Raw genomic sequence first — 26,544 nt, forward strand, 5'->3', positions numbered from 1 at the left:
TTAAAACTTTACACATGAATCTTTTATAGAGATCATTTGGGCATGTTGGATTTCTTTATGCAATACAATGAATGAAAACACTGCTTTGCATATTTGATTGAGAAGTATAATAATGTGTTGCATATTTCTCCATATTTACTATAATCACCCACCATCTGAATATTTATGAAATTGCATTTGGGAAGTGAGTTTGTCTCACTCCCAAGCTACTCAGAAAGTCACAAATGCACCAAACCTTTGCCAAGTTTTAGATATGAAATATTAAATAGTTTCAAGTTTATCTAAATTCATCATTAGAGACCATTTATCGCTCTAAACATCACGATTCTCCACATTTAAAGAAAAGTGCTATTTATATTTTGCATAGTATTTGTTTCGGTTAGGTTTGGCTCGGTTTTTGCTTCAGTTCATTTGGCTATAGATAACTGTAAAGGTAATTTTGCTCTGAATTCCTAGATGAAAATGTAAACAAGGTTCAGCTAGTTACTTACAGGTTATCCTCTCCAGACCTTAGTGACTATGTTGTGCTTCAGAGTGAAGTACAAAGGTTTTATCAAGTCCTACTTGCTTGAAAGTTTGTCTTATTTTAAGGACCGAAGGGTTTTCTGAGGTATATGGAGGTGTATGGAGGTGGATGTAAGGTCAGGTGGAAAATGTAGATAAAAACTTTGAGGTAAAGTCTAACAACATAGCCAAACTTGATACATTCTAGCACCTCAATTTTAATGGGTCTGTTAAGCTTGAAAGGTCCCACCAATTTATTTCTACAACAACCCCAGAGTGAAGAACAAAGATAAACCATGCTTATACAATAGCATGCTGGACTTCAAAAGAGGATAGTGTCCTGGTGTTAGATGATTTGACTATATTTTCCTAAAAAGGAATAGAATATGTCTATTTTAAGACACCAGTGATGGCTAAAAACAGAAGAAGGCAGAAAAAACAAGAATTCTGAATATCAAAGACCTTACTATCTCCTAAATGTATGCAGGATGAGATTTACAAATGGTATTATGTCTGGATTCTGAGGAACCAATGATACTCTTATCTAAGAGCACTTGCATCCTTTCCAGAAAAGATAGTCACACGTCTGTCAGCATTTTAAATTTTCAAAACATGAGATCATTCATTATGTACTTTGAATATATAGCTCCTTAAGAGAAATAAAGTTATTTTTCCCCCAGACATGAACTTCAACCTGGTCTTGCATTTTTTCAAAGAAGCCCTGTAGCTGAGTCTGCAGCAGATAACTCTATATACAGCCAAAGATGTGTTTCCTGCCATAAGGCAGCTTTCTATTTAAGTAACATGGTGACACATACGCAATGAGGAAGATACTAAGGCAATGTATTACTCTAAAGATGCAATGATGCATGGATCTGAATTTGGGAAAAATCTTAAAGCCAGTCATTTTGCATTGCATGTAATCAGAATTATATAATTTTGAGAAAGTCACTTAAAAATGCTGAACTTCAGCATATTTATGCTTAAACTAGAACAGCAATTTTACCTAACTTTATACCGTATGCAAGAATAAAATGAGAGATTTTCGTGCCTCACCGACATTAAGCAATGTAACCCAACAGGGCAGTTATTTTAGTTGCTGCTCCTGCTGCTGTTGTATTGGTCAGATAACCCAGCATATTTAAATAAGTTCTTGGTGCTGTGGAGGCTTGATGCCCAAAAAAGGCTAAGGAGGAGTGGAATCTGTGGTGAGGAAGCACCTTCTTAGAGATGAAGGGGGAGAGGTGGGGTGAGGGCTCATGGTTGGGGGACCAGGAAAGGGAACATTTGAAATGGGAATATATAAAATAATAAAAATGACGAAAGAAAGAAAGGAAGGAAGGAAGGAAGGAAGGAAGGAAGGAAGGAAGGAAGGAAGGAAGGAAGCAAGTTGAGCCAAAGACCTACAATGGAAGCAAATACAACTGCAAAATTAATTAATTTGTTCATTAATTAAATAATCCTTAATAATATTTTACTATACTCATATATCCATGCTTAGTCCCAGCTCAATCCTTATCATCAGTTAGACTTTCTCAGGCAGCTGATGGGTGGAGATTCCTAGACCTACAGGCAAACATCAGACTCCTAACCTTGGCAGAGGTAGTAGGTGTGTCCTCTGATTATTTTGCTTATTCTTAGGACACTTTTCCTCCCACTGGATTGCCTCATCCAGCCTTGATATGCAGGTTTGTGCTTAGTGGTGACACCTTGTTTCACCAGGTTTGGCTGATCTCCCTTTGCATATCTGTTTTGCTGCTGTTGTTGTTGTGGTTGTTGTTTTTGTTGTTGTTGCTTTTGTTTTTGTTGTTGTTTTGTTTTTCTATAGGAACATGGGAGAGTAGTGGATCTGGGAGGAAAAGTAGGTGTAGGCAGAAGTGCAGGGAGAAGTACACAGAAGGGAAGCCATTTTTGTAATAGGAATAAATGATAAATATATAAAACATAGAAAATATGAGCTCACAAAGATCTCTATTGTTTTTCTACAGTACTGAAACCTGAACTCAGAGAATGGATGATGCTTGCTTGCCAAGATCTCTATTTCATACCTATATGTCTATCCCTGCCCACAAATATCATCACAAAGAATAACTGAGCCCGTGAAGAAAACATTGAAGAATAAAAATGAACAGCACATACTATCATACATTCAGAACTAGAATCAGGAGAAAAATCAGACCAGAAGCAGAGAGCCTGGAGTACCAACTCAGAGTCAATCACAGCATGAGGGCAGATCCTGTAGATGAGTAGACACAGACAGATTTTGAAGTCAAAACATTGAGCCCTAGAGAAACCTAGTGCTGGAAAAGGGATCAAGGACAAAGCAAGGTACCAGGTAGAGACAAGTGAATGTCAAGGCAACCAAGGACAGCAACTGAGTAAGAAAATAAAATGCTAACCAATAATGTATCAAATGCTATAGAATCTTGGAAAAGACTTCTGAAAATTAACAAGATGCTCAGAGTTTCAACAAAGTTCTGGGAGGTGGCTCAGTCATTAAAGTGCCTGTGTCACAGATAAGAGGACCTTAACTCAGATTTTCATCACTACATAAAGGCCCATCATGGAGGCACCGATTTACAACACCAGCACTGGGGTAACAAGCACAAAAGGACCCTTGTCCTTGCTATTCACACAGTCTAAGCAAGTGGTGAGATGTAAGTTTAGTGTAAAACTCCAACTCATGAAGAAACTAAGTTGGAGAGCACCCAAAAAGAACATCTAGTGTTGATCTCTGACCTGTGGATGTAGATGTAAAAACTTGTACATGCACTATTATGAAAACACACACATAACACACCCCACATATTCACTTACACACACATACACACATATACCCCACATATTCACTCACACACACACACAAACACACGCAATTTTAGGTGTTTAAATGATAATATAACATCTTAACTTCTGTCCAATTTCACAAGTATCTCTAAAGAGAGAGAAAATAACCATAATCTTAAGTGGCAAGAAATCGATCCAATGTAAACTTGTGTGTCTACCTGCAATTTTTCTAAGAACATGAACCCAAGTGAATTGGACAGGGACTTGGCTCTATTTGATTATTGTGAATCTGTGGATAATTATAGACTTGGAAATGGCCTGCATGTCCAGAACAACTAGCACTGAAAAGTGACCCAAATAAATGGAGGGCAGATGTGGATCCATTGAGACAATGAAGTGCAGGGGGAATAAGTAGTTACTCCATGTGTCTTTATGATGGTGTTCTTAAAAATCATCAACACATCTTGATATTTTAGGGCAAACCTAAATTATATTAACTCATAACTATAAACATATTGAGGTAGTTAAAAGGCATAACAAGGCTCTCTTGTCATTATGTAAACAGTTTCTTTTACTAAAAGAACAAATGTTTTAGGGCAATATTTTTTGTTTTGTTTGTTTTTTGTTTGTTTGTTAACAATGGCCTATAGCTAAGAGAGTTGACTGATGTTAAAATCAATGTGGATTAAAATCTAGTCTCCAACACTGGTCACATGAGTTTATACTTAAGCTAGACATGTTTTCCCTCTGAGCTTAGTATCCACATAAACTGCTCCTGAAACATCCACAGCCTCGAAGTGTTCTATGAGGATTAAAAAAAAATGCCTCAAATGTGTTGTTTTGTTTCTAAAAAATTCAAAACTGGCATCTCTCATCAATAAGGATAATATTCTAAAATGCAAATCATAAATCTATCCAGCCATTTAAAAAGTAACTGGAATGTCATGTAGCTCAGAATGGGCTCAAATGTAATGGATAGCCAAGGGATGATCTTGGACATCTGATCCTTCAGCTGCTACCCCTAGAGTGGCAGGTATACACCTCTGTACTGTGTAAATGCTCTGATGTTATTGATCAAACCCAGGGTCTTAAGTATTCTAGGTATAAGTTCTACCAACTGAGCTACACCCTGCATCCCATTTTATTTCAGAAAGTGTGTATATCCCCTGGTCTGTTATAAATTTCTTTATATTCACATCCCATTGTTTTTAGTTCTTATTTTTTCCATTCTTACAACATAGGAGATAATTAATTGTTTTTATTCTTCCATAGGAATTGTAGGTATGTTTGGTCCTGTTAGTGCTTCAGTAAATGTTTACATTGTGTTAATTTTAAATAAAAGTCATTAACATTTCATGATCTTAAGTTTACCATTCCTTCCATTGGGAACATTCAAACCGTTTTCAAGATACACGGCAAAATACTCAGATTATTAACATTAGTCATGGTCACACTACTGTACACCAATACGCTAGGGTTTACTCTTTTTAACTGCAATGTCAAGTCTACTGAGCCAACTCTTCTCACGTCCCCAGCCTTCCTACTCTCCCCAGTGTCTCTAATCACTACGCAATACAAAATTTGTCTGCTATTTCACATTCTACATATGCATGTGATTGTGTACTATTTGTTTTCTTTTGCTTTGTTTGTTTGGTCGGATTTTTGCTGGCTTGCTTTGCTGAAGGAAATTTCCCCCTGGTTCATCTTTATTCCTAAAACTGAAAGTGACAGAATTCCATGATTTTCTTTTATTGCTGAACAGTTCTGTGATGTGAGGGTTCATTACATGCTCTTATCCATTTTCTTATCCACTAACTGTAAATGAGCAATTAGGTTGTGTCTGTATCTTGGCTACCCTGAACAGTCCTGCAATAAACATGGAGGTACAGATGTCCCTTCAATTTACACAGTTTTTCTTTTCGATGGATGCACACTAGTAATAGTGCTCGACCATATGGTGATTCTACTGTTGATTCTCGAGTCTCCAGCACAATTTCATGTGATGGGTATACAATCTACATTCTTATCAATGAGTATTTGTCTTTCTTCCTTTCCATGCTTGCATTCTTCTCTTTGGCTTGCAGTTTCCGGTTGAGACTGGTCATTTTAGCTGTGGCAGGGGGAACTTTAAATCATAGTGTTCACTTACATTTGCTTGGTTTTTTTCAATACTAACTAACTGTCTTAAGCGTGTATATGCACATGTGTGTAGGTTCATGGGTATGCATGTTGACATGTGTGCACCTGCATGTAGAGGCCAGAGGACAACTTTGGGTACCATTTCTTAAAGGATGTCAATCGTAGTTTTGGAGACAAGATTTCTCCCTTGCTTGGAGTTCATCAAGTAGGCTAGGCTGGCTTGGCATTGAGTTCTAGGAGTTTTTCCCCCACCACTGGCTCCCTAATCCTGGGGTTAGAAACATACTCTGTCACATTCATATGTGTGTATGTGTGTGTATGTGTGTGTGTGTATGTGTGTGTATGTTTTGTTTTGCTTGTTTTTTTCTTCTTTGTGCATTTCTATGTTTTAAGTCTCTGTAGTATATATGCCTGTGTGGCATGTGTGTGAAGTGGAGAAGCCAGAGGAGAAAGTTAGATGTCCTGCTTTATTTTCTTCCACCTTATTCCTTTGAGGAGCACATCTCACTGAACCTGGAACTAGGCTAGAAGCCAGCAAGCCCCACAGGTCTACCAGTTTTTACTCTCCCCTCTGCTGGGTTTGCAAGTCAGATGTGACATTTTGTGTGGATTCTGGAGGTTTGAATGTTGCTCTTTGTGCTGGTACAAGAACTCTTCTCATTCATTCAGCTATCTATCCAGCCAGTCTAGGCTTTACAACAAAAGTGAATTATTCTAGGTCCTTATGCTTTTAAGATTAGGACTGTCTAAGCAATTTCCCTGAGCAAAGATGACATAGTTGTTGGCTGATTGCATAATATTCTTGTAAAAATCTCTCCTTGGGTCTTTCTGTGGGTTATACAGTTACATTGGATGTCCACGATGGGTATGTACCACACTCAGTGGAAGAATTCAGTGATTACTTAGAACACAAGTGAGTAAACATACAATGGCAGGGAATAACTAAGCAACATTCCAGACGGTACAAGAAACAGGTTCCCATCAACAGCACTCAACTCTGCTTTTTGTAACATGGAAGGATCATAGGAGATACAAAATAATGTGATTATTACTGTCTTATAGTACATAATTTTAAAAATAGCAAAAGAATCACAGTTGCTTATTTCAAAACTTCTTTTAATATTGCAATGATCAAAACTGTGTCACACTGGCATATAAATAGACACACACTTAAAGGGACTCTCCCATTGAGAGCCCAGAATGTGGACATCCACCTGCAAGGTAATGTGATGAGCTTCTCTCTCATGTCACACACAGACACCAATTTGAAATAAATCAAAGATCTAAATAAAAATCTAAAACTATAAAATTTCTTCAAAGGAGATAGAGATGCAAGTATTTTTGAGTTTCTCTGGAACAGGCCATAATTTGTAAATTTGACAAGAAACCAAGGAGTAAAGAGTAGACTGAATCATAATAAAATAGAAAACATTCTGGCCTCTAAAGAAGCAGGAAAATTTAGAGGCAGAAAGTATTTGTAAATCAAACGAGTCTCTATAGCAGCCAGAATACAAAATGAACTTTTATAATTCAAAATTAAAAAGATGGTTAATACAATAGCACAGTGGAAACAGGATTGAAACAGCTATTTGTTTTCTAGAAAGACCTAGATGGCTACTACATGTATATCCATATGGACACTTCATATCACTATCTGTCAGTAAACCAGACATGACTTATATATTGATATTTTTTAAGGTGCCTAGAATCAAAAAGATATAAGCCACATGGCTGACACCATTAGAAAATAACACAGCCAGCGTGGAAAGAATTAGCAGCTGCTCAGAAATTTAAACACAGGGTGGTTACATGATTAAGCGATTTTAACTCTAATTACATAGCCAAGAGAAAGACAATATGTGTATGCAAAGATTTGTGGAGTGGTGTGAACAGAAGCTCTATCTGTAAAATCCAACAGTTAAAATGACATGAATATCTATGTAAATGACACATAGATTTAAAAAAAACACACACACTGGGTATTCATACAGTCGAACATAATTTGGCAATCGAAATGAATTTCAGATGTAATCTGCAATGTTATTGATTCTCCCAAAGATACTAATTGGAAGCCCCCAGTACTCTAAGATCACATGGGCTATTAGCTCACTTGAATGAAACTAAATACTTACATGCTTTGAAAGGGTGTAGACAACACATTGTGACATGGAGATTTCCAGAAGGAAAGAAGCAGTGACAGAAAGGTGGTAAGAACAGATATAGAGAAGGAGAGCAAAAGGGAGGTATGAGAGGAGAATTTGTCTAGATTTGGCTTGAAGGTTGAATCTTAAATGAGACAGGCACAACCATACTTGAGATTAGCATAAGTAGGACACCACCAGTTGGAAAGCAGAGATCTCAGTCTGCAGATGAGCACGGAAAGGGTAGGAGCTCTGAGTTAATACATCTGCCTTGAGAGTGACTTAGATGGGTTGGGGGATTGAACAAGGTCTTTAAATACAATACTAGATTATATTGAAAGGTGAATTAATGAGAGATAATTCACTCCTGGGTGTTGCTGCTTTTTAGTCGTGTGATATTTGGATGTGCATTTTATAGTAGTCATTTTGGCTAACAGGTTGCCATCAGTATGATGTCTGGGAGCCCGGATACAGAGAGACCCTCCAGATACAGAGGGAAAGTGGAAAGTACCAAGTGGCCATAGAGAGGACAAATGATAACCTAGTCTATGAATCTGGACTTCACACAACTTTTAAATGTGCACCCTATAAAGGTCTTTATGTCTGTGCGTCACATCCCTTCTCTGCCTCATTCTCATTACTCTACCCTTTTGGTCACCAGCTTCATGGCTCAGTAATTCTGGCTAATGGTGGGAAGTAGAGTTCTGCTTCTGAATAACAGAAAAAAAAAGTCATGTGATGGGAACTCGTTCATATTTGCAAGTGTTCTGCAAGGATTAGACAGAGCTTCCCTATGACTTGTAGCAGATCACAAATTATGCCCTTCTGTTCATTCATCTTGTCGCACCCCATTTTTTTAAAACAATTTAAGAGACAACAGTCCATATAAGAACAAATGGAGAAGATACATTGGATTGTATGTTTAGCATGCATACGAAAGTCACAGGTGCTTAAGGAGATATTAAATACATGGTAAATTGCTATCCTTGTTTCATAATAATTATTTATACTACATCTCAGTTCCATGAAGCAAGTAGACCTGACTCATGGATATATCAACCAGTATACATCAGGAATCTATTTCGTAGAGAACTAAGGTTGCTTGAAAATGAAGCAAAATGTTAGCAGCAGAAATGAATTTGATTTGTCTCATAAATTTTAATTTTGCTTGAAATCTATTGAACCTGGACACATTTTGACATTAAATCTATGGTTCCTGTAAGACTCAACCTGAACTTCCTGTCTCTAAAATTATCCATGTATGTGTACCTTATTGGGCTGTTGGCAGCATCCGGGTCTTTGGCATGTACTCTCCCAACCACAGTGCCAGCAGCTGCATTTTCTTGAACTTCGTGAATATAACTTGGGGCCAAGAACATGGGAGGTTCATCAGCATCTTCTACTGCAATCTTGACTGTCACAGTGTCCTTGAAAGGTCCATTGCTGATGAACTTCGGATCAATGTGAACATTGGCAGCCTCTACCTTCAAGCTATATGCTCTTTTGGTTTCGAAATCTACAGGCTGGTAAGAATGAAAAGAAGATTGGCAACTAGTTCCTTGAAGAACAATGGAATATAAAGACATGACTAGTATGTGGAATGAAGCAAACCTTTTCTCAAAGACAAAATTTATGTAAATTCAATATTCAATAATGCAAACCTTGTGGTCGGAAAAAAAATAGAACAAAACACTGTTGAAGCATAAGGTGTATATAGTGCAAGAAACAGTGCAAGTGCAGAAGTACCACACCACATAAAGCAAACCATGTTTTCTCTAGCCACAGAAATGGAGTTAGCATTCATTTGGTCACTACCCTGTGAAGTGCTACAAATCCAGTAATAATTTAACAACTGCCCCATACTGCCTGCTACATAGACATACAATGTCTTGGCTTCATCATACTGATGGCTTCATTTCTTTTGATGTTTTGACTAGATTTTGTTTCCCAAAGACATTACCAGCACATTCATTAGATTATTTATTATGGCTTACAGACAAATTTGGGCAGGTGGAACTCTTAAGTAATGCTAATTTACTTTTTTCCTTTTGTATTTGTATATGTGTGTGCATGTATTTCAGACTAACATGGAGAGTCTTCCTCAATTTTTTCCTCTTCTTATACATGGGCATGCATGAACAACCTCTTAATTGAACTCCAGCTCATAAATACTCAACTAGCAGTCTCAATACCATCCTACTCCAAGGATCTCCTGATTCTACCTTCATAGAAGTAAATTCACAGGCAGACTTCTCAATTAATTCATGTTTTTATAGGCTCCAGCTTCTATAAGCCTGTTTTTATGTGTACTGTTTGTACATCAAGTTCTATAACCAATGAGAAATCCCTCCAGTCCTACATACTTATTAGCATAATTTTGCATCTTTCAACTTGTGAATTCTAGACATTTCAGAATAATTCTAATATTTTAATATATTCTCGTACTTCCCAGTCCTGCTTTTAATAGATGTTTATCGTTTTTTACCTAAAATGGAATGCCATAGCAGTGTTCTGAGTGCACTCATTATGAGGTTATCTTCTCTTAGTGCTAAATAATGGACAGTTAGAGGTGACCTTTCCTTTGGTCAAAACACCTATGTGACAAAATGGTCCATTTATACAGTAACAAGTATAAGCAGAATATACTTTTGTACAAGAACAACAATTTAGAGCTAGCATTTGAATAGACTGAGTCACAGGACTGTAGATGAAAGCGCTCCTTATTTCTGAATAAACAATACAGAGTTTGCAAAGGGTGACTAACAAAACTGTAATAAGCCCAACACCTAAGACACAACTTCCAATGCAATGTTCCAATGAGGCAGAGGTAACAAATATTTGAAATAAGCTTGATCTTTAAGGCTGGCATCTACTTTCTATGCCGTTGTCATTTACCTAGCAAATACTTATTCTGAATGGACATACAATCACAGGCTTAGAATTGACCTATTTTTGTACTGGTCCAGGCTAAAGACCTTTCAGAAAGCTTAAGCATATTCAGCATCCTTGACTCTGTTACCTCCCATCTTCCTCTTCTTCCTGCAATTAAGAACCACTTCTTTGTTCTACCAATCAACCTGTCCTCAAATTTTCCATTATTCTGTCTTCCTAGGTGGGACCGAGAAGCTACTAGATTCTCAGACCTATTGCTGAGAAGCAGAAAAAAATGGTAATTATAGATTAGCAATTCCAGGCTCATTCAATTTCTCAAAAATATCTGTAATATCCAAACTGAATCATACACTGGTACATGATAAGTCTAATACCAGGAATTGTAATTAGGAAAAGGCTGCTATTACAAGAACAAAACCTTTTGAACTTGATGGATTCCTAAGGACCCAGATGTATCTACTAGATATATATTTTTTTATGAGAAAGCCCTGTTTCTGTTTAGTAGAATGGTCACACTGCACTCTAACTTGTTGGCTTTATCCAGATCTTTCCATACTAGGAGTTCCAGGTATTTGCAATGGTTTGTCAGGAATATCTTTTCCCAACAATGATGAGGCTCTATTAAGTAACCTGGAAGTTAGCCCAGCCTTGTTGATTTGAGAATTCCTGCTCAATTGCCCTCAACAGCTGTGTGTGGTCTCATAGCTCCCTTTCACTGCTAATGGTGGAATATCTCCAAAGGATCTCCTGAGCTCTGTTGATCTTTGCCTGCTTATAACCAGGAAGGATTTCCTCTTGTAGTAATAGGCATCAATCATTTTACAGAATGAGCAGTTGGGCTAATGCCTCAATAACATTTAAGCATTTACTTACAACAAATTCCTTTTCTCTTTCCAAACAGGATTTGAGGTAGTCCCCCATGTGGACATTTATATCAATGTTATGAATAGTTGAAATAAAACTAAATGAGGCGACACACTGCATAAGCCATAAAAATCTTAATGCCCACCACAGCCTTACTAATCCTCACCTCTGAAAATTCTCCCTTAGGGTTTTCTTCTACAGAAAATGCAAACAAACAGTACTGAAAATGCCCAATATTTGTTAGCAATAATGGAAGGTTATATCTAATCTGGGGAAATGTACAAGAACAGAAAATCCAACTGTGAGATTTTATTAAGGAAATCGTGGTCCATCAATAGAAAGGATTGTAATGTAGTCATTAAAATTGATTATGTGTGTTATATAACAGCATGTAAAGTGTTTATGTCGTGACATTAAGTTTACAAATCAGTTCACCCTATGATTGGAACAAAATAGTATATACAAATTCACAAGCCAAATAAAATAAAACAAAAAACATTTGATGTCTTCCATTGCTGTTCTCACGTTACCTCATAAGTATATTTGGTTACAAACAACAGCTAAGAAACAGTGGGCATTTATTTACAATGGATGGAATTTCTACCTGGTCAAGAACAGTATAATGGATAGATGGCTGGAGTTTTCCTCCTGACAGATGTCAAGCCACCTAGAGGTGAATTTGTATTTTACATTGATCTTTACAGAACTGCACAGAGAACAGTTAAATACTCAGAACACAGGGTTTTACCTTCTTTGCCATGAAACTCTGAACATGGGTCAGAATTTCACAAACATTATTTTAAAGAGTATTTTTTAAAAGTACTTTGAAAAAATGAATCTATCAAGTCTGACAGATTCCTAAGAATGAGTTTTCCATGTGGTCTTAAACCTCGGTCCTTTTGACTGTATGGGCATGAGAGCTGACGGTGACTAACACTTGGGTACTACTTAAAATCTATCTGCTTCTTTCCAAGAATGACTCTCCAAATCCACTAGGTCCCTGGTGGCATATTCTTCCATACACTTGGGCCGTTTTCAGCTTTTGAAAACTCCCTCCCTCCATCTCTCCCTCCCTCCCTCCCTCCCTCCCTCCCTCCCTCCCTCCCTCTCTCCCTCCTCTTCCTCCTCCTCTCCCTTCTCTCCTCATTCCCAGGCCGGGTTTCTGGCCTTCTTTTCTCCTTGTCAGTGTGAGAAAGTGCTGTTTCTCTGTCAGGATCAACTCAGGATATATTCCTCTCAGAAGCTATGCCTGGCCCAGATGGAGGCTCTCACACATTTTGTCATCAGTGAACTTTCAACTGGGAACTGATTTTGTTTCCCATCTCACTCCAAAGGTATATGGTAAAATTAAAATAATATTTTAACCATTATCATAACAGTGGGGTGAGAAGAAGTGTATAACAAAGGTTTGGATACTGTAAAATGTTTTATATTGTTTGAAATATTCCTCTACAACCATGATTTTTCAAGCCTGGAGACTAAATAAAGTCAAGGCTGAGGAAACTCTTCCAATAATAACTGATGCTTTACTAAACTCTCTTGTTAGTTTGTGATTCCCTGTGGCTAACTCTTCATCTCTTACCATTTAGATCTTCAGCTTTTACCAAAGGCTGCCTGACAAACGGTTATAACTGATTAGCTCAGAAGAAAACAAAGAACTCCATTAACAAGTAATTAAAAGTGTTGTATTAAAAACAAAATTTTTTAAATATAAAAATATTTCTATGGGATCTTTCAATATGCCTTTACATTGTTAAATTATATGTAATGTTTTCCAAAGGACACTTCAAAAATTTGAGTCTACTAATTTCACTTTGAGTTCATTTTCTTTTTGGGCATTTGGAACGCTGTGGTACAAGTTAAAACAAGTCTTCTCTTCCAAACTAAGTAAGAGCCTACACTGTTTTAAATTTAAATGCCATTGCTTTGTAAAAAGCTTATCCTGCTGCCTGTAATAAACAATGAATTAGGAGAAAGTGCACAAATTAATCATATGCAGAGAGCTCATTTGCCATGTATGAGTTTCATGGGGCTGATTTAAATGTTTCAGGATTTTAGAAACGTATGTGTTTATGCCTGGAATCCACTGGAAACAGGGGACAACCTTCGCCTAGCCAAATATCCAATTAGTTGTGCAGTAAAAGAAGGGAAGCAGAACTCGCTGATGTCGTGGGTCAGAGTCATGCAGGAGGGATAGTAATATTAATTAGCGAAAAAATGACAGCTACACCCAGTTTACAAATCTACATTCCTCAAGAAACACGAGAAAGAACAACTCTCCATCTTGTGCCTGATAATTAAATATCTATGGTCATGAAACTTAGTAAGGAGTAGAGACTTTTCAACGATCTGGGCTTTACCTCAGTTTCCACCTGAGATTTTATTTTAATTTTTCTTCTTATGGTCATCTGTGTTTTCTTCATTCTATGTCCCTTAATTGTTTCAACACACCACAATATGCTTTGCATTACAGGGAAAGATCAGCACATGCTCCCCTGCTGAAAAATATCCTCTCCAGAGCCACCTCTCCTCCTCTCCTTTATTGATTCTTCAATTTAATTTTTTCTCATTGTTCCAATCCAATCTTTTCTATCAAACCAAGAAGCTTAATATTCATACTTTAAGACCTAGTAGAAAATGAATGCTTGATTAAAACCAAGGTAATCCCCTCAACCAATTCACATTTAATGCTCTAGACTCTGTGATGATGGAGAGGTGTTGATTTCTCAAGTGGTAAATCAGGAGGGAAGAGCTTTAGAATGTACTGTAATTGTTTCTTCATTTTAACAGGAATATTACCTGACTTTCTGGCTCAGTTGCTTAGAAAATTTCTTAAGAGGGACATTGCTTCAATACTGTCTATATTTGAATTCCACATGCGTCTACTGTGTCAGTCTGACTCTCGATTACAAAATTAAGTTGAGGAGTTATTGATCATTGGAACAACCTATTTATTTCATGACTTTCTCATGTTAAAAAATGAATGAGAGTTGGGTTATTTCTGCCCCATAGTCATTACAGACTAAATATGAGATCGATTTACTTAAAACTAAAGAAAAAGAAACAATATACTCTTCTGTATGAATAATTTATGCCAAGATATGTTCTGTTTTTGATGAGAGTTAAAGTTCATAAGGAAGAAGAATCTTTATTGTCACTTCAAGTTCAGATTTGAAAGAAAAGTAAAAGGGAGATTAGTTAAATTTTCAAAATACATCCTACACTGAGTGAACTAACAATGTTTGAAATTAGACCATTGTATATTCTGTATTAGCTGACTTAGTCTTACAGACCTCAAGGATATCAGAGCTGCTTTTCCAAACCACAGATTTCTCAATTTGTTGTTTCTCCCACCAGATTATTTTTTCAGAATATAGGACAATAAGCCAGACACTTCAGGCAGGTATAATCTGCTCATTGGCCTGTACTTTCTGCAGTATCAGTATAAAAAAGGCTTTTGTTATATTGTCAGAGTTCAGGCCTTAGCCATAAATTGATGAAGTCCTCTCTCACTCTTTCATAGAGACATTGCTTAGCTATTAATCTGTTGTCTTCCTTAGGTTGCCTGGGCAACACAGATCACATGACTGACATGTTTGATTTCTCTAACTTACCTTTTTAAGCTTCACCACACCGTCCTGTGTTTCATAGTCTGTTGTGATTTCAAATAGTTCTATGCCGTCTCCATCAACAATATTGTATGTGACTAAGCCATTTTCTCCAATGTCTGGGTCTTTAGCCTTCACCCTTCCTACTTCCTCCCCCGGGACAGCTGCTTCAGAAACAGACATCTGGTACACGCCTGAAAGAAGAAGACATCCACTTTTATTTTCCTTTTTATTTGGCAGCTGTAAGACTTCAGATTTCATTGAATCCCAGCAAATTTCTCCAAGGGTTTAAAATCGAGCTTTCTATTGGTAGACACAGAAGTGAAGAGGATGGATGGGAAGAGGATCCCAGATGGCCTGCTGGCAGGAAGAATGTGTTCCTTATGAATGATAAAACAACATTGGGGTTCTGGTGAGATGATGAGGTCACCTGCTACATGTGAGGAATTATAGCAGTGACAAGGACCTATGAAAGAACCCACATGCTGAAACACCTGAGGCTCCCCTTTCAGGGTATCCCAGTATCTAATTCCATGGATTCCATGAATGAATTGCTCATGTTAAAACAGAAAGAGAGGAGCAAACTCACTCCTCTGCCAAAAAGTTTTCAGCACTTTATATTTGTTTTAGAGACAAATACAAATCTTATCTTTCAAGATTATCTCTTTCTTTAGCAAAGAGATATTTCTCTCCCATCTTACTCCACATCCTTCCACTAGGTCAAGCATGAAATTCTATGGGAGCTTTTAGACACTCTACCCCGTCCATATTTGTATTAATCAGAATTGAGTATGGTGCCACATGTGCATAATGATTTTTATAAAATTTATTTATCACTAATATAAATAATGCTATGCCCTCTTTTAGCTCTGAAACTAAGTAAATGAGGAGAATTATAACACTTAACATGGAATAAAAAAGAGAAAACAATGAATATCTAGATACACTTTGATGTTATAGGCTAAATCATGTTGTATGGTAAGGGATAAAGGTATGTGTGTGTGTGTGTGTGTCCCTGTGTGCATAGAAATGTTTATGCTACACAAATAAGTGTGCAACTGTGGGTGATTACACTGTATATGAGTGGGTATGAAAATGGAGTGTGATATGTTTTTTTCAATGACAATGAAATGTAAGCAGACACTTATCATTGTTAAGTATGTGTGGATGAGAAGGGCGTCTGGATTGATTTTGGACAGCTTAGGGACAGAAGTCTTCCTCTTGAAGAAATCTGCACTCCAGCAAAGGGACTGAGCAAGGCCTGTGTGTGAATAGGTGGGGAATAAGTGTCACAGAACAAGAAATAACAAATGTCAAAGAGCCTCAGGTGAGAAGATTCTGAAAATATGTAGGAGAGCAAGGACAGGAGTAAGACCAGGATCTGTTACAGGAGAATAATAGCTGGAAGGAGGCGTGTAAATGGGCAGCGCTGAAAATAGACAAGATGTTGAGTTTTCATTTAGGGAAACAACTGGACAGTTTTCAGTAGAAGAAGGAGATGTAGCACCATCATATGATACTTTAAAAAGCAATTTCTCTAAGACTCCCTATGAGTGGGAGGAACTCTCTCCTGAAGCATTCAGCCCACAGCCATTGGGTGGGTCCTCTACATTTCTGCTTTCATACCATACATGTTGCAGTGCTGTGATACCTCTTTGGTTATATTCTACCCATTTTCTACCCAATCTTGAATTGCTTTCACAGTCGAGGCACAGTAAGAATATCTTACTGTAAAAATCAACAACATATAATATTTAGAAGATCTGTTACAATGTAATTTTCTTCAAACCTCATTTAAGTCCATGACTGTGAAACACTAAAACTGAATATAAATTTTCTATATGGCTGATTTTTTTTTAAGAAAGGACAGTAATTGGCATGTATGAATAAGTCTGCCTACATTTCTGGCATATGAAACAACTGTACAGTGTGCAGAATGGAACAGGCAACCTTGACAATGTTGTATCTTATCAAAGATATATACCTTTTTATCTGAACAGGAATGGCAAGGTTCCCCCATCTCTTTTTAGGTCCCCAAGAGCTGATATATGTTTCCCAATCCTCTATATTTATATCTCCATTTGGTAGATTGTTATCTTGGTTTCCTTTGAATAATCATAGTGCCTCCTTAATTGGCATACTTAACTTTCTTTCTTTGGGTTTTGTGTGTGTGTGTGTGTGTGTGTGTGTGTGTGTGTGTGTGTGTGTGTGTGTGTGTGTTTGAACAGTGTGTGGGGGGGGGTGCCTGTAGAAACCAGAATACGTGTCAGATTCTCTGTAACTGGAGCAATGGGTGGTTTTTAGAACACTCAGAGTAATTATGTTTGTGTCTAATTATATACATATGTGTATAACTCTGTATTGCCCTTTACATATACATGTGTTTCTTTGAATGTATGGCTTCAAAAATCCTTTAGTCTCCTCGTTGTACTTTCCTTAGAAGCTACTTTTATTTATAAAACTTAGGCTCTGTCAGATATTTATAACAATAGTGACAGATATTAAATGATGTTGCAATTATCAGCCATTATTAATTTCAATGCTATTGTCTCCAAAGAGCTGTTTTATTTGGTGCTAGAATAATGGCTCAGAATTTAGACCTGATGCTTCTCTTCATGTAGGCCAGTGCTTGGTTACTTGCATCTAATTTAGGTAGCTTACAATCACATATAATTACAGCTCTGTAGAAATCTGACAGTTCGGTGGGCACCTACCTATAGAAAAACATATCCACACATAGACACACTCATAAACACATAATTTAAAATAGTAAAAATAAGAATTTTAAAGATTTATTTTTATGTATGTAAATGTCTGTGCTTTTCTGGCTATGTGCAAAGGAGTGTGGGTACAACTGAGACCAAGAGAAGACTACAGGTCCTCCTGGAGCTGAATTACAGCTGTTGCAAGCCACTAATATTCTTGCTGAGAACCTAACCATAACCATCAGCAAAAGCAATATATACTCAACTTTTCTGATCATATAAAAACATCAGCCTTAGCTGGATTAATCCAAACAAGGATTGCATTTAAATTAGATGCTAAAATGTCATTTCTAAAAGTATACAAGAGTAGTTCTCATCCTACAGTGTTACTTTATGGTCCTTGCATAGAACAGTGAGGTCTGGGTGAGCTCCACTGCCTTACTGGCAGTCTTTAGGCTACTGGGAAAGTAGACACATGGCTTGTGGTGTGAGTTCAGGAAATACAACACTGCTGGTTCCTGTGGTCACAAAGTTCTCATGATCAGAACTCAGCCACAAAAGTCTCACGTGTAGCGGAAGCACAAGTCAATCTCAATTTACCAGTTTTTTTTTTGTTGTTGTTGTTGTTTAGATACTCTGTATTTACTTTTGAGATATCATCTTTTTATCCTGCCCTGCTCTCATCCCTCCTCCCCCTCCAGTTGCCTTCACAAAGGTGCACTGTTTCTCATCCCCCTTCTTCACCCCATTGCCTTGTCATTCCCCTGCATCGGGACAACATACCCTCTCTGGAACAAATGCCTCTTTTCACATTATGCCAGACACTACTATCTTCAGTTACATAAATGGATCAATAGGTCTCTCAAAGTGCGCACATAGGTTGGAGTTTTACTGCATGGGAGATTTTGGAGGGTTTGGTTGGTTGATAATGTTATCTTCCCATGATATTGCAACCCCTTTCAGGTCCTTAGGTCCATTTTTTAGCAACCTCACTGGGATCCCTCAATTTGACAGTCTTATAAGAAATCTTAGAAGTGAGTTTTTCTGCCACAAGAGACCTGTGCCCAGCTCAAGGGAATAGTTATTTCTCCTATGCTCTACAAAAACTGAAGTCAAGAAACAAATAAATTATTATTATTTGCAATATCCAAGATGTGGGACATTTTTTTATGGAGTGATAAATATCAGAGCACAAAACTGTTAGCATTAGTGAAGAACACTGAGACAGGAGAAGGTTAATTGCTTCCTGCCTTTTATTACTAATATCTAATAAGTAAAACACTTCAAGACACAGATACTCTGAACCCAAGAGTTGCACAGCTTGCAATGTCTTCCTTCTCATGATCCCTATACTGTTTAACTTTCATTTGTGTTTGTAAGCACTTGCTATCTTATTTTAGGCTTTTGCAAGAATCAAGATGGTTCTTGGTTTTCTAGTCTCTTCCTTTTGAAAGCTGGGTAAATTAGAAGGGAATGAAAACACAAGGATCTGCCTCAGCACTGGCAATTAGCAAAGACCACCACCCACCACCAATCCTTACTCTGTGGAAACTTTGGTGGGTTGTCGTTGACATCAGTCAGTGTGATCGTCACTTTGGTTGTCCCTGAGAGTCCGCCCATGTGTCCACCCATGTCCTTGGCCTGGATCACCACGTGGTACTCCTCCTTAGCTTCTCTGTCCATATTGGGAAGGGCTGTCCTGATGATACCTAACAAGTGAAGGATTTAAAAAACAATCACAAATATTCATTTATAATAAGATTTTTAAAAGAAGAATATTTTAGATCCTAGGGAGCAAATGATACATTAAAAAAGTCAGTTTGCTTAGAGAAAAGTCATTTTAAGATGACAAGAATAACAGAAAGGACTGATGACCTTCATAGAAAGCATCTATGAATTATCAGACAAATAATAAAAAAACACAGTGTTGTTTTGTTAAATAATAAAAAATGAGACCATTCCATACTACACTAAGCACCAGAGGGCCACATGGCACCAACAAGGTATTTTCATCTCTGCAGACACTGACCCATTGCTTTAAAACCTGTCCACCCAACTCACTAAGTTCATGTGGCAGGTCGTGGCCACACCAGCCCCATGCATCCCTAATCCATGGCGGGCTTGGTACGCTCCTCCACTGTACCTTTCTCTGGAATTTAGTTGAATCACCATGTGAAGGAAAACACACAATCTTAGTTTAGAATCAACAGGTAACTTAATCACTGGGCACAACTAACATCTTAATTAGGAAGCCATACTAAATTTAATCTTCCAGTAGCAGATCTTGGTGGGTCCACCATCTTACCAAGGGGTGGGGGGAGCTTTAGATTATTACTTCTTGTACCCCCAAATCTCTCTTTGTCCAAAAAGGCCCAAGTCCCTTTTCTCTTCTCCTTCTCTCTCCACCTCTGACATGAAAGTCCCGCCTACTCCTCACCCAGTGATTGGTCCCCTGAAATCTTTATTCATTATGGGAAGGTCCTTGCCCACAATGTATTAGTTTTTTTTTTTTTTTTTTTTTTTTTTGTCTTTCACTGTACATGCAAGCAACAATGTCTTACTTCTCAGACACAAGAATCTTGAAGACTGAAATGACAAATGCCTGTCCTATGCTAAGCCATAACTGAATCTATACTTCCGAACTTCTAGCAAAAGGCTTAAGAAATCAAGGCCTACATGTAACTATTAGAAATATCTCTACAGCTCACACTAAGTTTACAGAGGAGGCATAAACTTTATGGACATTAAAATACTACTATTAATTTTTTTTTGAGTAAACACACTGATGAGTTTGGAAGATGAGCAAAACGTGTTCAAAGATTCAGTTGACAGCCACCATCACTGAAATATAGGATAAATTTAGGATTGAATTATTCATGACCTCTGTATATGGAGACACGATGTTCACAAAATATATGCTTACTTACATCTCTAGGGATGGTATGGAAGCTTTCATATTCAGTGAATAAAGTAATATTTGTAGTAAAATACAAGGAACAAAGAGGAAGTATTGGTCTTTGCTATGCTTCCCTGAGCCCACTGTTGAAACATTTCTTTGAATACCTTAGAACTTGTGAGATCTCAGTTTCCTTATCTGTTAGACAGTTTTGTGGGTTTCACTTGGTAGTCACTAGCCTTGGCTCCCTAAGTCAAATAAGACTAGGGTTTTTACCATCCAATTGTCTAGATAAAATCACACATTTAACCTTAGTTTACTGAAAGACTGATAGCAAAGATCTCTATGAGACTGTAGACAATAAGTTATTGTTTGAAGCAAGGTGATAAAAAATGAATTAATATATAAGTAGGTGAGAGTTAAGTAAGCAAATAAAAAAAACATCAAATTAGGAATTTATCTAAAAGTGGCAAATTACATGCAAACCTCTTTCAAAAATACAGAGCATATTATATGGAAAGAAAAGTATAATACTGCAGTTGATACTATTAAAAAGTATAATACTGTTGTGTTTATTCTTGTTGAAAATCAAGTTTAGTATAATTGAAGTGAAACATTGTTTTAGTTTCTGTTGTGTATTGACTCACTTTATTGATCTGCTCTTTATTTTAGAGCATCCACTGGGACCCTATGTTCACAGAAGGAGACTGGGATTGTGCTAGATCTTCTAGTAAGGTGACCACTAACACTTCTTAGTTTACCAGTGTTCTTTCAAGGATGCTTTGAAAGCTAACATTATTTTATACCTGTCTTCGGGACTTTTATATGGATCCACAATTCAATACATTCCCAAGCGATGAGTTGAATTTTTAAATATTTGTGATTAGAATCTGAGACACTAACAAATGTGTACCAGTCCATTCACCCATATGTATGCTATGTACATAGGCCATCTGGCCCTCATATTAACCCTGCAAACTGGCCCTTTAGTTCCTTTTCAATTTAGGGGATTTTAGTGCCAATGCAGTTAAATGGGCAGGCATAGACTTCTTATTTACAATAGTCATGACTCACAAAGACAATGCAGGATACTATACCTGTCTGGGCCTCCACTGAGAAGTAGGGTTGTCCTTCAAGGATACTATACACTAACTTGGCACTATTTCCATAGGTGGGATCATCTGCATCAGAGGCTGTCACTTGGATGACTGATGTTCCTAAAGAAAAGGTAAAGGGGTCACCATTAGCAACATCAGACACACTTTTCAAATGTCATTGCTGTTTACCTTATTTCATTTAAGATGAAGTACTGAAACAAAGCTCACAATTAGTCAAAAAGGTTTTATTGCCCTGCAATTCCAGTGCAAAATATTCTTTCCATACCTTTCTTCCTTTTCTAGTCTCACCCCTCCCCCTTTTCTTTGATCCTCAAGGCTTAAAAGTAAATTTTCTATTCTCACAATTCTTCCTCCTTGGTTAGATAATTAAAAGAATAATATGAATTTTCTTGTCAAATATTCCTAGAATAATCGGAAGGAAATATTCAGTATATCATATAATTAAATAAAATAAAATTCCTTCCAGAGAACTTAATAAATGATAATTAGTAAATAATTGTTTATCATAAAAGTATAGAGTGCACTTTTCCATCTGTAACATAAGCATACCATTTTATTGTTGCTTTGCATCCGATAAAATTATCCCTAGTATTAATTTTGATGAATTTGTGGCTATAAATATTGTATAGAATGTTGTTTCCCACCGTCATGAAAATTACTTATTTCCTTCTTGTAGGGTCTGATATTCATGTCAATGAAACCATCAGTGGAGGCTCCATATCATCTAAGCTAAATTCCTAGGTCAACAGAAATGGAAATCAGGGACTAAAGGAATGGGCTGCCAATTTTTTTTCTTTGAAAGCTCCATTGTCATAGTATGTATTTGGGACATGGCATGTTGAGCTTCAGTGTAGAGAGGGAAGAGGCAATTATCTAGGACGTCTGTGTCAGGCACTGTTTGAGGTAAATTTCAGATACCACGCTATCACTTTCTGCTGGACATTTTAGTGTCTATTGTACTTCGGGAAGACTTGGGATGTGAAATATGACATCTTAAAGATCTCTTTTTTTATGTTGTTCATTGTCATGGCTGGGAGTCTAAGTTGCTGAGAGATCTAGCAAGAATGAAACCCAAGGTTCTCCTTTAACATTTCAGCAGAATTGTGGGAGGGAGGTCCTCCTGGTAGGGTACAGAACCTGTTTACCCAACTTATAAGTAGAAATCCCTTACTTCCTAGGGTTGTCTGTGACTTCTACAAGAAAACCTAAAACAATGTTCACTCTTTCTCAAAATAGGTTTTCCAAACCCACCATCTTTTGTCAGCTCCTGCCTACAAGGTAGGGATTATTCTAGAAAATGGGTATTATACCAAAGAAAAACTTTATAGAATGTCTAAGAAAGTTATGAAATCTTTATGATTTCATGGAATTCTAATTTTTTGTGAAACAATTCTCAAATACTTTTATTTGACTGATATATGCAGAACACATCAGTAACTAATATCTAGATTTCATAGTTGACAAAATGATGTTAGAAAGGGATCCAAAGGAGCCTGGTTCACACAGCTTTCTGATGACAAAGACAGTAATTTCATATGGTATAGCAGAAAGTCTGAGTGCTGTCCTAGCTTCCAAAGTGTCCTATAAGATGAAAAATTTCCCTGGGGTTTTCAGTCTGGATACATAGCTATCCCTGCCTAGTTAGTCCTTTCTTCTCATTAGAATTCACATCTGAGGATAAAGTGGTCAAAGTACCAGACAAGAACAAGGAAAGGAAAGGAAAGGAAAGGAAGAAAATGGTGACTCAGCTTGACTTTTTCTCCATAAAAGAAGATCTTACCAGACATGAAGGGCAGTGGCATTTCTGTCATAAAATGCTCCACACAAGCGGGAAATCCTTCAGAGCTCTATTTCACAGCTAATTTTTATATTTGGTACTTGGCTTTTCTCTCATTGGTAAAATGAACATCCCTGATCATGTTTAGATTTACTTGGGGCCAATGGATCAGATTCACTCAAAGACCATGTCCAAGAGATTCAAGCAGAAGTGACAGCTAGGAGGCAGATCCTTGAGGAAAGATTTAGAGTTCCATCTTCAAACTAAGCAAATATATCTTTAAGCATATTTGAAATCATCAGCTGATGGCAGCCTTATATGCATGTTGGGTGAATTTAGTAACACCAGTGACCCTGGCTAAATTAGTTAATCTGTTTCTGCTTCAGTTTCTCATTTATACATGACCAATTGGATTGACTGCATTGCAAAGTCTAATCATGGCCAAGTTAAACACACCGGGGTGTGTTTGCAATCAATTAACGTGAAATCCAAAGCAGCAAACATTATTATTGCTGCTACTTATTCGACATCAATGCCCTAGTGATTGGATGAATATTATCATTGCTCTTTGAAGACTGGAAATTGTTACTTTTATTCTATTTAGGGAGAGAAGATATTACATGGTGTCCTGTCACACAGCTGAACATGGTGCATCAGAATTTGCTACAGCAAATCTCTTCCTTATTTCAAAACTCTTGATTTATAACTTCAAGTCTATCATGAACATTTGAAAAAAATGAGTCTTTGTATCATTATCTGTTTCACGCACTTTTCCTTGGAGGCCTTTCCTTTGCGTTTATTTCTTTTGCTCATTGTATTAGGTTTATTTAATCTTATATTTTCTTTTCTCATCATCATTTAGAAGTCTGATTGTTTACAACTGAGACAGAAAGAGGGTGGATCTGGACTGGGGAGGATGTGTGGAGTAACTGGGCAATATGGACAGAAAGAGAACCATAATCATGATGTACTGTGTAAGGAAAAAAATATTTTTAACTTTAAAACATTAAGCAAGGCATTTTTCCTTGCTAATGTGCAATAATGATGCATCACAGGCTTCAGTTCTGAGGTTGGAGCACAGAAACCAGCCTACCAACCTGCAGAGACACCAGATAGAAGTAGAACAGATGTCCATTACTTACGTACCCACATTGGACCTCTCAGGCACATTGGCGTGATAGGTTTCATGCAGAAACTCTGGAGGGTTGTCATTAATGTCCTGGACCTTAACAATGAATTCTGAAGGTGGTTCCAGCGGCCTGTTGGTGTCCCTGTCCACCGCCTGAGCCATCAGTGTGTACTGGGCTCTCTCCTCTCGGTCCAGTGTCTTGGTGGCATGAATGTTCCCTGATTTGTCATCAATCACAAAAATGGTTCCTGCCCCTTCACCTGAGAGAATGTATTTAATGTTCCCATCACCAGAGTCAATATCAGAATGAAGCTAAAAAACAAAAAGGAAGAAAAGAAAAAGAACAGAGAAGAAAAAAAGGAAAAAGAATTTGTAATTTCACGAAGAACAAAATAAAAACACATAGGCTGATTGTTACTCTATGTGTACATTTACACACATATACTCACACATATATCATAAGACAGTGATTTCCATCATCATTTTCTGAGTGGAGAATGGAGTCTTAGATAACTACTATGTCCAACGTCACGAAACTAGGGAATGATGAGGCTAATGTATGTACAACTGTTTAATTCTTAGGCTCATATTCTTCTTGCCTCTTTGACTGTATATATGCACAGATACAAAATATGTGCATTTACATATGCCTTAATTATTATTTGGAAAGAAATGCACATACATATTTTGAAAAGATGAAAAGATGATTTTATGCAGTATATTTCTCTCAGTTTTTACTCCCATTTCCAGCATCTTCCCCAGCTATGAATCACACTTTTGTCAGTTTCTATGACCGCTTTATGATACAGTACTTCAAGCCTGTCCAGGACAAGCTTAACGCCACCAATTCTTAAATGCTCTTCGCTTATTTTTACATAAGAGAGGGCTATAGATTGTATATTATATTTGTAAATTTCTCTAATTGTAACTCCTTCAGCTTCTTCAACATCAAGGTACAAGGTAGAACCCAAACTCATCAAAGACTTCCCTGATTTTCCTACAGCAATAAGGTCTACGCACTCATGCTCTCTCAGGATTTCTGAGTTCCTTAACCTCCTTTATATGAATGTTATTTTAGTTGTTATATGAAATTGTTATATGGTTGGAAATATTTCATATATTTCAGTATATGTATGGTATTATATGAATGTTATTTTCATTGTCTTGTATTGTATTGTATTGAAAACTAGGTAAAAGTTTTAAAAATATCCATTGATTAAATCTGTTGTGTATGGAAATTCAACTAAATGAAAGAAAACAGGAACCAAGGCTATATTCAAACATTTATTACAACATTGTTACTATTTACATATAATATTGATGACTTTAATAATTTCTAAATATCATTTTATTACTGTCAGTAAATTTTCTATTATTATGAAACCAAGGCCTGCATAGTTTGCTTGAGGTTCACAAAGAAAAGCTGAATATATTACTTTTTAAACTATACCATGTAAATTTCCTAAAGAAGTCTAATTTATGTGTACTGTTTTAGTGAAACACCAAAAATTTCAGTTCTGAGGTAGATACATAGGCATAATCAGTGACAACTAATTTGGTTGTGGACACCAGGGCTGTAGGGCAGCGATAGTAAGAAAACATTGCTTCTGAAATATAAGATAAAAGTAATTAATCATTTTAATGGAATATGACTGAAATAATTTTGAGGAGTTTTGCCATTTGTGGAGGGAAATATGAACTTACTTGAAGGGTTTCAGTGAACAAATAGAATATCTCCAACATTCATTCTGTTTTTTTTTTTTTTTTCAAGTTCTGTGTTCCCCTCACCTACTGTCTAAGACTGGGGTGTTTATGCTTCACAGGTATCAAAATTTGGAGAGGAAATCCCGTGAATAAGAAACGCAGGTGTATATAGAAATTGTCAAGGTACTGAAAGATTCAAAGGATCTTTGTGCATTACATATGAAAAACTAAAAATGCTTCCCATAACTAGCCAAGGAGCTGATATATATATATATATATA

The 26,544-nt window shown here is 36.9% G+C and overlaps 1 protein-coding gene across 1 annotated transcript in view; it reads right to left on the reverse strand.

The window, feature by feature from the left end:
- Positions 1-26,544, reverse strand: part of CDH11 (cadherin 11) — a 90,875-nt gene that overhangs the window by 16,899 nt on the left and 47,432 nt on the right. Inside the window, exons 3-7 of the mRNA XM_080937422.1 lie at positions 24,578-24,872; positions 21,634-21,753; positions 19,182-19,349; positions 14,942-15,129; positions 8,841-9,094 (exon numbers count right to left, since the gene is read on the reverse strand). Of these exons, the coding sequence (XP_080793548.1) occupies positions 8,841-9,094; positions 14,942-15,129; positions 19,182-19,349; positions 21,634-21,753; positions 24,578-24,872 (1,025 nt within the window). The remainder of the gene's footprint in view (positions 1-8,840; positions 9,095-14,941; positions 15,130-19,181; positions 19,350-21,633; positions 21,754-24,577; positions 24,873-26,544) is intronic.

This window comes from Micromys minutus, assembly GCF_963924665.1.
Source record: "Micromys minutus genome assembly, chromosome: 24".
NCBI classification, from domain to species: domain Eukaryota; kingdom Metazoa; phylum Chordata; class Mammalia; order Rodentia; family Muridae; genus Micromys; species Micromys minutus.